General features: G+C 41.0%; 1 protein-coding gene across 2 annotated transcripts; it reads left to right on the top strand.

Moving 5' to 3' along the window:
• Positions 1–385: 385 nt before the first annotated feature.
• On the top strand, positions 386–12767 carry LOC140229322 (cytochrome c oxidase assembly protein COX18, mitochondrial-like). Of its 2 annotated transcripts, none has more exons than XM_072309597.1 (5): positions 386–532; positions 5376–6138; positions 7700–7850; positions 10604–10836; positions 12005–12767. In XM_072309597.1, the coding sequence occupies exons 2-5, from the start codon at positions 5395–5397 to the stop codon at positions 12260–12262; spliced, it is 1386 nt and encodes a 461-aa protein (XP_072165698.1). In that variant the 5' UTR covers positions 386–532; positions 5376–5394; the 3' UTR covers positions 12263–12767. The 2 variants fall into 2 exon arrangements, with proteins under 2 accessions (XP_072165698.1, XP_072165699.1); XM_072309598.1 differs by lacking the exon at positions 386–532 and adding an exon at positions 540–595.
• The last annotated feature ends 1153 nt before the right edge of the window (positions 12768–13920 follow it).

Below are 13920 nucleotides of genomic sequence, written 5' to 3'. Positions count from 1 at the left end.
GTCGTGGGCCAGCCTGGGGGTTGACGCGGGAGGCTGGCGCTGCGGGTTACAAACGCAACGCCAGCTTTCTCCTTTATGAAAAGTCTATTTAATCGCCCTGTTTGGAGCTCCCTCCATGGGGTACGGGCGACATCGTTGTTCGGCTGGCAATTTCTGATAGACGACTACATCTAGATCTAGTTGTTGTTTGGTTGTGAAGTGGCAGCAACAAGAGGAGTCTTGAAAAAGTCACGCGCAGGCGCCGGCTGATCGTACGATCGCAACCTGTCATCCGATCCAACCTACCGACTCGACTGTTTACAAGCCAATATCTCCCCGCCCTGTAGCTGTTGACTGAGATGGGGCGGAGCCGCCGCGAGTGCGACGACCTAGCTGGTGAAGGCAAGTGCACGGCATCCTCCTGCATACAGCGTGCTCAGCACGACGTCGTATTCCGATTTACAGCTGTAGTAGTCCCACACATTAACATTTAGGTTAGAATAGTAACTTTTGCGACGTGACACATGGGGGAGGTGGCAGACAGCTGAGACAGGTACAGTGTACAGATATATAACGAGATATCCGTTAGTAACTCTCCAAATTACTGAGGACTGAGGTAACATTTTAGTCGCTCTACATCAGTATCACTGATCAATTAGTTTTATAACACCACCAAAAGCCTGCCTGTGATTATGAGTGTGACAAGATGAGTGTGTTGTGGAGATAAGTAGCCTTGGTCCCATGTACCAGGAATGATGATGGTTAAGAATATCAACGACACTGCACTATCGAACTACAAAGTCGGCTCTGAAGGCACAGTGTTACGTGTATGAAGTCATGTACAGTGGCCGGTCAGTCTATAGCTAATGCGTAGTGGGATGCATCCACGGCGCTAGTGTACTTTCGCACCTGTTTGTCAAGTAAATGATATCCAACATGCATAAACTCGCCCTATTCAGTAACCTAAATTACTTGCATCTGAGTCTCTAAAAAAGTCGAATAGATCTAGATCATAGATGAGTAGATCTAGACCTAGATCTAGACAAGTTTTAACACTTTTAAGAAGATATGATCTAGACCCTCTATTTGCACATGTCGAAAAATCGTGGAAAATCTTGATCGCGATTGCTTGAAATACTGCTCAGTACACAAGTAGAGTCTACACAGTACGGATAGGTTCAATGCATCCTAAGGGTTGATCGTTTTGGTCTGAATTTAGCGAGACAGTGACTTTTTCTATGATGGTGTCGTTGAAAAGCTAAAATTGGTTTTTCTCTTTTTTCCTCGGCCAAGTCTAACTGCGACCAGCCCCAGCGCGAAACTCCCACAGTATAACTGTGTACAAGGAGTGCCCCGGGGTTAGGCCAAGTCAAGCTTGCGTCAGCGGTTGTGGCTTCAAAGCGGTTGAGCGCTTGTGTGAGTGTGTGCTGCCACTATCTTTCTCTTTCTCTTTCTTTTCAATCTTTTCTTCTTTCATTTTCAGGTAGAGTCTTTACCTGAATTTCCTTTCCTTCATATCAATCATTTCTTTCTAGTTTTCCTGTTGTCTAACTTTTTCAATTTCCTATTTAACTGTACTTTCTGCCTAATTGTTCCTTATTTCCTTCATGGGTCGTTTTTTTTTTTTTGAAAGGTGGAAAAAGTTTTATCTTTTTAGAGATACCATAGAAGAACTTGCTCTTGAAGGAGTAATCCCTGTTGCAGCTTTTCGTGGGAAGCTATACTGGGAAGGTGCAAGGTGACATCAATGGCCGACAGACAGAGTGTATTTACAGATGGCAATTATAATCAATTGTACAAAATAAAAATTTGCCATGTGCAAGTAAAAACCAAACCAGTGAATTTATAGTATTCTGGATCCTACTGGGGGCTGCATGTTCCGAATAGATGGGATGGCAGCCTCTTGGAAGGCAGTAGGTGTTCTTGAAGTAACTGTAGAGTATGGTAGGCGGTTTCACAGTTTTGTTGTTCTTGGGAAGAATGAATATTTGTATGGATCAATTGTGGCTTCTGGGACTGAGTATTTGAGGAGGTGGTCATTTCTGCCAATGTAAGTTGCTGGGATTATGATGGCTGGGAAGGAGATGTTCACCAGGTTATGTTGTATTTTGTAGAACATTGTTGCTTGCGCAAGAAGACGGCGGGTGTGTAACGGGTCCCAGTTCAACTTAGATAGTAATGGTGTGACAGGAGATGTACAATGTACGTCTATAGTCTTGGTAGACAAAACGGGCAGCAGCTCGTTGTACCTGTTCCAATCGGTTGATGGTAGTAACGTCATAGGGATTCCAGGCTTCAACTCCATACTCAAGTTGTGGTCGGACGAGTGACTTGTAAGCTTGGGCTTTCACCTCTTTGGAACATGGAGACAGAGTTCTCCGCAACAGACCTAGGGTTTGGTTGGCTTTAGAAAGCACAGACTGACAGTGGGCGCTCCAACGGAGGTCATGTGTGATTGTGACTCCAAGGTATTTATACTGATCTACTCGTGGGATGTTGGTGTCAAGTAGAGTGTACCTTTGCATCCTGGGCTTGCGCTTTCTTGTACAATGTAATAGTAATTACTGCGCATTTCTGGGTGTGAAACCCATCAGCCACTTCTTTGACCAGTCTGACAGCTTGTGTAAGTCGTGTTGGAGGATGTTGTGATCATGCGGAGTAATGATCTCTCTATAGATGACGCTGTCGTCCACAAAAGAGGCGCATTTTGGACTGAATGCTGGTGTTTATGTCATTAATATATAACAGAAATAGGACAGGCCCAATCACCGAACCTTGCGGTACTCCTGACGTCACAGGTTTCCATGACGAGCGAGTCCCATTTACCATGACTGCTTGCTGGCGATCAGACAGGAGTGCTGTTATCCAGCGAAGAACATCATTGGTTATGCCATAGTACTCAAGTTTGGCGCAGAGTCGGTGGTGTGGGACGCAATCAAACGCCTTATGGAAATCAAGGAACACTATGTCCACTTGACCACGAGTTTGAAGAGTGTGTGACCCGTCGTGTGTTGCACATGTGAGTTGCGTTGTGGTAGACAGTTTCTGCCTAAAACCGTGCTGGGCATTATTCAAGATGTTATTGGCCGACAAGTGTTTTGAGATGTGGCTCAACATGATGTGTTCCATAACTTTGCAACAGATGCAGGTCAGGGAATATTGGTCGGTAATTGCTCACATCACTTTTAGGCCCGGATTTGTGTATTGGAGTCACCAGCGCTTGCTTCCACTGTTCTGGGACTACTCCCTCGTTGTAACTCTGTTGAAATAGAAAGGAGAGTGCAGGTGCAATCTCCTGTGCAACTAGTTTCAACAGTCTTGCCGGTATTTCGTCTGGTCCACTGGCTTTAGATGGATTTAGCTGAGAAAGTTGTTTTCAACTCCTGGACGGTGTATGTGGAGGTGACCAATGCCTTTATAAGGAGATGGAGGGAGAAGTCTAGAAGATGGCATGTGTTCTCTGGTGAAGACTGACTGGAAGTAGTCATTTAGTACCTCTGCTTTCCCTTTTGGAGTTGTATACTGCTTGGCGTTACTTTGCAGATCGCTGTGAGATGGCTACATTCAGATCGATTGCTGTGCTAGCTGCTGTGAACATGTTTTGTACACCGTACTGCACTGTCTGCTCCTGTGCAAGAACAGTTATTGCAGAGCAAACTAGCTGTGATTGACATATTCGGACAAACTTGTGTTAAAGGAGATCATTTGACAACCGGGTGCGAAAGTACATTGTAATTTGTACACTAGCGCCTGCATCCACTACATTACATTTACAGCAAATATGAATCTCAAGTGGTCTGCTCAGGGTTGCCAAAGTAGATTTAGAATATGGAATAGAGTCTCAATACAACTCGGTAAGTTTAGTCTGAATTAGCCCGACCAGACGCGTGCTTTGTATGTCGTCTCCGTGCACCAGTCGCAACACTTGTGTACAGCGACAGGGTTGTGAATAGTTCAGTCTGAATGTGATAACATAGATATTCAGCAATCCTGGGTTTTAGGGGCCAATTTTTAAGGCTTCTAACTTCAGCACAGCCCCTTAACCAAAACCCTAACCCTAAAGTCTAACCCTATTAAACCCTAAAAGCCACCTAAATTTAATCATCTATACTGTCCATAGTTCATATGTATGGCTGAGCTGAACTTGAAGTTAGAAGCCTAAATAATTTACCCCCCTGAAACCCAGGATTGCCACTTTACCTATTTATAGGGTGACTACACATAGCTAGCTAGTTTCTTTCACTAACTAGACATTGTCAGTAGTCCAATCAGGATGGGGCTTTAGCCTAGCCTTGCCCTTGAATATCTGCAAATGAACAAACAAGAGTACTTGCCAGTCAGTATGATTATGGTTGTTGGGAATGCTCCCAAATGGCCTAATATCAGTCAGTTTTTTATGTCTTGATTCTAGGGAATGAAAGGGTCTTAAAATGTCACTGGTCAGACCAAGTGTAGGTGCAGTAATTACCATGAATATAAAGCTAGCCGCCCGTAGTACTGTACGAGCTGAAATTTTCGCGGTGGTTTTATTTTCGCGAATCGCCTTTGAACCGCAAAAATAACAACACGTGAATAACAAAGTTCAGTTAGACCCTCGCAACCGCGAAATTAACAAGATGCGAAAATGTCCTCCAAGTAGCAATTCGCGAAAATATCTGTACGCGAAAATTTCAGCTCGTACAGTAATTCGACCATAATGGTAAACGAACGCCATGGCCAAAATTTGACTGCTGACTACAATATGTATAAAACCTATGCTTTTGCAGACAGTCAAATTTTGGCATGGGAGGTCAAACTCTGGTTTGGGTTTTTTTTAGATTAACACAGCTTTTCACAAAAAAAGGAAAAAGGTATAAATTGTATATTATAATCCCTTCCAATTCACAAGAAAAGAATAAATAGCTTCATAATTCACCTTTAGACCTGAAGAACAAGTCATACTCGTAGCAAAGACATCAAGATTTTAAATCGGTGATGAAAGCAGGGCATAAAGGAAGAAGCATCCTACAGTAGGCTGTTTCTAAATTAGTTCCTGCAGGAATACAAGTAATAAGGATTGTGTGTGTTTTCAGTATTGCTTAATGTTGACAGAGCTCTGCCTGTTTAGATTGTCATATATTATAGCATGCATTATGAATGACCTGAATTGTGGGAATAAGGGCACTGGAAATGTATGTATATTTATGGCAAATATTCAAGAGCATTTGGGGCATTTAGTTTTACACTGTGAAGTGATCTGATGTTCGCAGTGTGCCCTATGAATTATAAGTCTTTCAGTAGTATGAAAGAGGAGAATTATAAGCAGATATTCATGAGCAGAGTGAGGGAATTCCCAGACTTTTGAACAACAACAAAAATCTTTCCCCTCTTATGTTTTCACTGTGCTCTTTCCTTAGCTGCATCATCACCAGTGAGATGTATCATCCTGCATTCAGACCAGTATCCTTGTCACTGAGGCTTCCAAGAGTGCAGCTGCCAAGATGTACATGCATATCCCTGAGGAGGAGCTCTCACCACATCCAAAGGCATTATCGAATTAGCAGTAGAGATCGCCAGGAACCATGGGTCCGAGGACTGCCATTTACCTCTGCTCTGCAAAATGGCACCAAACATCAGACAGTAGTTTCGAGTTTTGCTGGCTACAGAACCATTTCTACCAACAGGGAAGTTTCCAGTGAAAAGGGTGGCAGACTATTTCATCAACCCAGAGTCTCACTGGGTCATGTTCACACCCAAAGGTATGTCTTGCCATTTTCCTCACCAACTTGGGTTGAACGAGCACCCCAAGGATTACTGCAATCACCTGCATCAGGACCGTCACTCCGCTGCCAGGTACGTCACTCGTCGACGGAACCCACAACCTTGTACGAGAGTGTCCTGAACTCGCAGCCGGTGCACTATGCCGAGAGCGTCTTCCAGTTTGGCCACTCCCTAACTGGTCTCCCGTGGTGGGCATCCATAGCACTGACAACCTTCACCCTCAGACTGGTTCTTACCCTTCCATTAGCCGTATACTCCCAGAACATCCGTGCAAGAGTGGAGAACCTTCAGCCAGAGGTCATCGCCCTGGCAAAGAGGGCGTTTGTGCAGAGGTTCGCGCCACGAGCCAAGCAGGAGCAGTGGTCAGAGAAACGGGCACAGAGGGCATTTGTTGGATTGGTAAATTTGTATAATTATCTTTCTCACATTATGTAGCCAGGATCCAGAAAACTTTGAAAGGGAAAACACAGCTCTCATATTCCTGCAAAATTGTAGATTTCTGCTCTGAAATGTATGTATATGCAACAAAAAAAAAGAAGAAATTAGTGAAATAATGCCGTAATGACACAATTTCAGTTAGGTAACAACGAATATGCAAAATATTAGCCAAGAAGGTTTGCCGGAAGTATTTGAGTCTCAGAGCATACCTAATCGTGGTTCCTGTGTAATTTTTTTTTTTATAATTGATTATTGATAATCAACAAATCTGGCCACAGGAGTATTTCCCGATCTTCCATGCTTGAGTGAATGACATGCAGCTTGTTGGAAAACATGATTGCTAGGACACAATCTTTCATCATAATGACATTCTACATACCCATCATGAAAGAGGAGGGCATTTCAGGTATAAAAGTCGTATGAATGCAACGTACATAATTTTACACTTCTGATCACAAAATAATCTAAAACATCCTGTCAAATTGCATCAGCATGACAAGTTGAGAAGTTTCTTGATAGACCCTTTGGATTTACTGGTATTGCAAGCAAATTCAGAATGGTGAAATATGAATTTTGAGCACCTCTAAGAACAATGTTTTGGCTTTACTAAAAGGACTTGACAATTTTAACTTAATCATGATTTGATAGGATAAATACATTAGTAATGATTGAGAACACAGGCAAGTATTAATCACATACAGTTTACAATATTTATACCAGTGTAAATTATCAAGTTATTTTGGCTGGTAGCATTGAGACACACACCTTTTCAGTGGAAATGACATTTATCATGTAAATGGTGATGTGCTCAGTCACTTTGCCTGATATTGCACGCTGTTGTATTTTGGCATTTGATAAATCTTTGCCATTATGATAGTGGCAAAAGACAACCCAGCCACACATAACACTGCAATGTTCTAACATGAAGGCTATTACCGGTATACCAAAAGAAGTGAAGGATGAGAATAAAAATATGTTTGAATTGTAGCTGCCAAAGCATGTCATGGTGCTCAAAGAGCTCTCTATCTCTATCTCAGTTTAACTTTAATCAGGCCTAAGCTTAAGAGTGCATTCTATGCTCTACCTTCAGGACATTTAATTTGCCATTGTACAGTCTATCCATGCCTGAAATTTGATCATTACATAATCCATGTTCCCTGACAGATTGTTTGAAGATGTCTGTGCGTATCCTCCCACTATTAAAGCCCATCAAAAAATGTGAACTATTGGTGAACAAAGCTACCAATACATATTATAGTGTTAGTTTAAAATACAGTTTAACTGCATAAAGTGGACTCCAGTTATATACAAAGTCTTCGGAACCGGCAGTTTTCTTTCTTTATATCGAAATTTCGTTATAACCGAACAAATAAATCATAAAAAGCAAAAATGGATAATGTTGCAGTCTGAATTTTTTCTTCTTTGTAACTGGAATTTCATTATAACTGTGTTCGTTATAACGGGAGTGCACTGTACGATTCTTTAAAAAATAACAACAAATTTGCATTTATTTCTTAAACAGGTGAGGCGTTACTCCAGGGAGCTGTACGTCCGAGACAACTGCCACCCAGCCAAGGGCTCTATCCTCTTCTTGGTTCAGCTGCCCATGTGGATCCTCCTCTCCCTCTCACTGAGGAACATGACCGGGGCCTTTGCGGAGAGGATGTACGTCGGTAAGATCAAGCTGCAAAAGTTGACCTCACAGTGTGACGACTTACGTGGGAAATCTCTACCCCATGCTCAAATGAACTTTAAGGGGATGGTAAAGTTGTGGTTGGGATGGGACTTCAGGATTCCAACTTTTCTTTGTGAGATAATGAGAAACCTCTTACAAAATATGAAAGAACACATGTGACCCGCTACAACAAAAGGATCCTAAAGTCGCTGACGGGTGAGCCGAGAAAATCGAGTTTGAAGTCAGATTACCAAAATCTGTCAAAACGTTGGGATTTCTGTTTTTACATAATTTTGTAGTCTAATGTATCTTCTATCATCTGCCAAAATTTCGAAGCTAAATGATCAAAGGAAAGGCCTGAAAATAGCATTTTTCTGGGCCATGCTTGGCTCGCCCGTCAGCGACTTTAGGATCCTTTTGTTGTAGCGGGTCACATATAATTAGTAGAGGAATTCAAAGTTTATTTGATGAGATATCCAAACAAAATGATATTAATAAAAGGTGGGACCCACGATCACTATGTTTTACTTTGTTTTTGGATATCTCAGCCATTATCAGCCATTTCAAAACCGATTTTCCTCAAATAAACTGTGAATTCCTATTTGTGACCCTGCACCACAAAACCAACAGAAAGTTGCCAGACATGGATTTTTAGTTAAGGGCAGATTCTGAAAGAGCAGACTCTAAGCTTTGAAATGATATATCAATTCAGATGGACTCTCTTAACCTATCTAAATATTGGAAAGAAAGCAAATACTCTGAAAATTGTGAACTGAGAAAAGAGGCTCTGAAGTACAGGGTGTATTCAAGCACTTAATCTTTACCAAGCCGTGCTAGCTGTGCGATGAATGGGACAAAAACAGGATGTTAACCACTGTAGCAACAGCAATGAAGAGATTATTAGTTTAAGCTGAAATTGAATATGCTGTATCAACACATTCTGTCCATGATAAATGCCAACTTTCAAAGCAGAAGCATTATCCTTTCAAAAGTTATTAGAGTTGAAAGTGAAGAGTGTGCAAAGGATTTTCAAGAAGTGAAAAGGGGACCCTGAGACATACCTTATCACACTATGCTACCAAAAACAGGTTGTAGACAAACTGCTAAAAACCCACTTTCCCGTTCATCTTATGATCTCAAACTTACGAATGAGGTAGAAGAGGAATTGCTTTTTCAGAAAATAGGTAAAACTAAAAACTGCCCTGTTTGACCCGTTTCACCTTTTTTGAGTCCTCACATAAAATCAAGGGGTGCGACTTTTGTTCATTTTGTGATGCACTGTCACATTTGAATGGTATGCTATGTGTATTTAACATTTTATAAAGTGGTGTCTAAGTATCTCACAAAAGTTAAAAGCAGAATCCTTGTCGCAACCAATACTATACGATCCCTTTAAGACAAAGAAGAAAAATCAGATAAAAAGAACCCTGAAAGTTTTTAATAGAAATCTGCAAATTGGGGAAAATTGCCAACTTGGATATATAGGGGGCAATTTTGGTGCCATGACATTAATATCTGCATGCTCCGCCAAACATAAATTCTACCCACTAACGTAACCCACACTGTAATCCTAAGCCTCACATCAAACTAGTCTACCTAAAACCCTATCACAACCCTAACCCTAAGTCCTTGAAGAAAATAAGACCAGAGCAATTGTCCCAGGAGCAAATATCATATCACCGCAGTTTCACAGTATTTGATTCTAATCATATCACAACCTGAGTTGACACTAGTGTCAAGTATACTTGGGCTGAGGTCTATGAAGAATGTGTGCTGCAGCAATCTCAAACAATTCAGAAGAGGTTTACGACTCTTTGTAAAAGCCACTCTATGTTGTATGGTGTGATGTTATAATGTTCTTGGATCGTTCTGTACGATGTGATAGGAGATTCTATTCATTGACAGAGATAAGAGCTTTAAAGACATATGTATTTGTTTAGAATGATGTTGGTGTTCGGGCTACAGATCTATTACAGACTTAATGTCTTGCATTGGTTTAATGGTAGGTCATTACTACCTGAATCATACTAAACCAACAATTTGTGTGTGGTACAATTCATTTAGTATGTAGCACACACAAGACCATCTATAGGGTGGTAAAGCTGCTGCTGCACCTGCCACGAGTGCACTGCATCTCCACTAACACACTCTCACCTGTGCATTATTTGTACATTATTCCATAAACGCCCAGATCGATCCTTGTCATTTGATTGGTTGTTTGATATTGATCATTCTTCCCATTTCACTATGACGTCATCATCCGTGCAATTGTGGCTCCATCTACCGTGCAATTTTAGATCCATACGATTTGCTCCATTGCACGCACACCAAGAGTCCGGCACACTACAGATATAAAATGCTTGCGTTTGCATGCAGTGTGTGTATGTGACTGCACGCTAGCGTAAAACGCTCAGTGAGCACTCTCTCGATCTCAGATTCTCTCTAGTTTTTTATTCGGTGAAAGATAAAATCTTGGTCCATTCAACTCGGCTGCACCTCGTTGAATGGATCATTTCATCTTTCACCTCCCGAAATATTCTGTCCATTGCACTCATAAACGTTCATTATTTATATACTATGCTGATGTTGAATTCACATGGGCGTAGTGGAAGTTCCTCTGTCACCATTGCTTTGACTTATAGCCCGAGACTAATCCCAGTTGCTATGCCATGACATCATAACAAGATAGAGGAGTAAAGTCTCCACGTCTTTGAAATATGTCTCTCTCTGTTTCTATGTCTGTGTGTGCAGATCCCGCAAGCATTGTCCCGGAGCTGGCCAGTGGTGGCACCCTCTGGTTTGCTAGTCTCACTGTACCAGACCCAACGGGGATTCTACCTGTTCTCGTCGGCATCCTCAATCTCGCAAACATCGAAATGCACGCACTACACAAGGGGAGGGTGACAAGAGTGCAACGCTACGTCAACAACACTCTCAGGGGAATATCTTTGATCATGATTCCAGTGGCAGCTTATGTGCCTGCGGTATGGTGACATTCTCACGCTTTCGTTCAATGATAAGATATGCACTTGTATTCATACAAAATGCAGCAAGGAAGAAACATTAATATACAGTATGTTCCCCAAAAAAATTACAATCTGATTTTGCACTGATAACACCCAATATGATTAAACCGTCTAAATGCTACAATTTGTACTTCAGGGTCTTAAAATATAACATCGTAGCTCTATTTTGCAGAAAACCCCATTCAGTTTGGTTAAGCGGTCACAGAGAAATGTGGGTTGTTGTAAAGCATGTCATGAGTCTGATTCTTCCAAGTTTAGCACTTGGATGCACTTGGAACTGCATATTAATGTGTAAACACAATAGACAGAACTTGGATGGAAGGGATTCCTGACATGCACTACAAAAATCCTCATTTCTCTTTGACCACTGAAGCAAACTGAATGGGGTTTTGTGTTATTTTCATACCCTGAAATTGTGTTTGGATTGATTCACTATTTTTTAAGTTATCGTTGCGGAGGGTACCGTTGTTATTTTGGGGGGGGGGGGGGGGACATACGGTAGACTTTTGCACTAGGGGGCCTGGAGGCATTGTGCTTTTAGCAATGTTTGTATCAATGTTTATTGTCCCATCCCTTTATTCCATAGAACATAGATAGGACATGGTGTGGGACAATTATATGTCTAGATGTAGTCATCAGAATTTACAAATATTAATGAACATTTTCATCTATAGACATGACACTTAAGAGATTTCGGGGTAGATTCATCTAATGAAAATCATTGAAATAGGGGATCTTAAAGGATTTTTCATATAATTAAGAGAAAATAGTTGTGTAAATAAATATTTTCAGTTAGGGATTGTTTTTAAATCTTTCCCCAACAATCCTGACATGGTCCCTAAAGTTACATTTACACCATGTTTCTGGTGGCCACGGCAGCTTCATATAAGGGGTAATTTTGCTATTTTCCCTTCCAGAAACCTGTGATGGGGGTGATTTTGATGGCTTCCCTTCCAAAAGCCTGTGATAGGGGGTCATAATCCTGACCCATTTCCATCCCTAAAGGGGCTTTCTCCAAGAATCTGGAACAAGCATATGTTGTGTATGGTTGACTACCTGAGTGGGGGTGGGGTGGGTTACCACCCAGTGGTTCTGCATCATTGTCTTGTTATTCTTGTGAATCCAGGCCATGACCCTGTACTGGACAGTCTCTGCATCGTATGGACTCGGCCAGAACATCCTTCTCAAGATACCGTCTGCTCGGCGCGCTCTGGGCGCCAGGCCATCCAAGAGCGACTCCAGCACGCCATTCCAGGACATGAGGGACGAGTTTGTCGTCAGGTACCTGAGTAGGACGGGGCGGGGACAAACGTCGGACGGACGACTGGAAGAAATGGCAGATAACGGAGATGACAGCAAATCGAAAAAAAAGCCAAACTTGTGACGAGCATGATCCTCTTGTTGGATATTATTTTGCGTTATTCAGATACTCCTCAATACCTGATTTGTGCCACTGGAAATAGTTTTCTGCATCAACTGACTAATTGTCCGTTCACAGATTGGTACATGTACTTTTGTGAAGTTTGATATTGTCAAAATAATATCTGCAGTTGTAAATTTGAAACAATGGACAAACCTGACTGTGCAGATGTGTGCTTCATAAAAGCCTTTGTAAAGAACTTTTTGTTTCACTGTGTTGCAGTATATTCTTTTGATCTGAAGACGTTTGCAGCCCTATTTATCTCAATAAATGGCAAACACTACAACAACAAGACTTGATTTTGCTTCTTTCTTAACATTGAGTTACTTATAAATGAGTTAATGATGATGACAATGATAGTCATTTGCTCTGGGGCATTGAACACTTTAGTTTACACCACACTTTTAGAGGGTCCTTAGAGTTCCTTTGTCTGATGTTCCACACAACGAAAGGCTCATCAATGGTGGAACAGCATGACAGCATGACTTGATTTTACATAAGAATTCAAAATAGGTCAAATGAATCAACCTTGTCAATTTTTTGTTTTCTGAAAGAACAGTTCCTTATCCAAATAATTGTAAAGTTTAGGATCATCAAATGAATGGAAATTTAATTTTTTTTTCAGTTTTTCTTCATTTCTAGAATTATTATTTTTTTTGCTGTCTGACATAATTATTCTTTCTCAGATTTATGGATTCGGAGCATGAGGAGCCCTTTATACACTTATCGCTTTCATCCCTGTAAAAAATGTCTAAAGTTGATGCTGTTGCACTGAAAGTTGGTGTTAATCATATAGTACACTCGGCAACAACAACAAAAAAAGTAAACACTTTGGAAGAGACAAACGATTGTGTTCACTCGTGTATAAAGTTTTCCTTTTTATTGACCTACTAGGTTAATAGCCAATTAAATTACCTGTAACATGGTATATAAAACATTGATATCAGCCCCCCTCCAAAAAAAAAAAAAAAAAAATTATGAGAAAAATGAAATTGAAAAAGTGTTTATTTTCTTCTTTTTTTTTGTGGAGTGTATATCTAATGAGTGTGCAAAATTTCAGTGTAATCTTACAAAATCTTCATAGTGGTGGTACATAGAGTTTTACATGTATATCCTGTTCTTTGTCCTACACTGTATTCATTGCACTGAGCAAAACTGGGTGATATTAAGTAGACCTACTTGAATAGACCCAAAACATCAACGCTTCTTTTTCTCAGTAAACACTGTTTCAGAGGGTGTACTTTCTTTCCTTTATTTAGATGAGTCAGGAAGTACATTTATATTGAGTTACATGTCAATTTAAAGCTTAGAGCCTACTCTTTCAGGATCTGCCCTTTAAAAGTCCACATCTGCTCACATTTTTAGGTGGTTTTATGATCCATAATGGTCACATGTTATACAATTACACAACACACATCTAGGGCACAGTACAGGGGCGGATCTAGGAATTCCGTAAAGGGGAGGCGCCCTTACAAAATTGAAGGGGGTGCACGTGCCCCTTTTTCCTTTTTATTTCTTTTGTTTTAACAAAAAATAAAGGGGAGCCGTGCGCCCGGTGCGCCCCCCTCTGGATCCGCCACTGCAGTAGAAGTAGTAGACAGTCGTGGAAAATATTTAAAAAG

The sequence above is a fragment of the Diadema setosum genome, chromosome 5 (assembly GCF_964275005.1).
Source record: "Diadema setosum chromosome 5, eeDiaSeto1, whole genome shotgun sequence".
Lineage (NCBI taxonomy): Eukaryota > Metazoa > Echinodermata > Echinoidea > Diadematoida > Diadematidae > Diadema > Diadema setosum.
The sequence above is the reverse complement of the archived record's forward strand: the minus strand, read 5'-3'. Positions and strand labels throughout refer to the sequence as shown.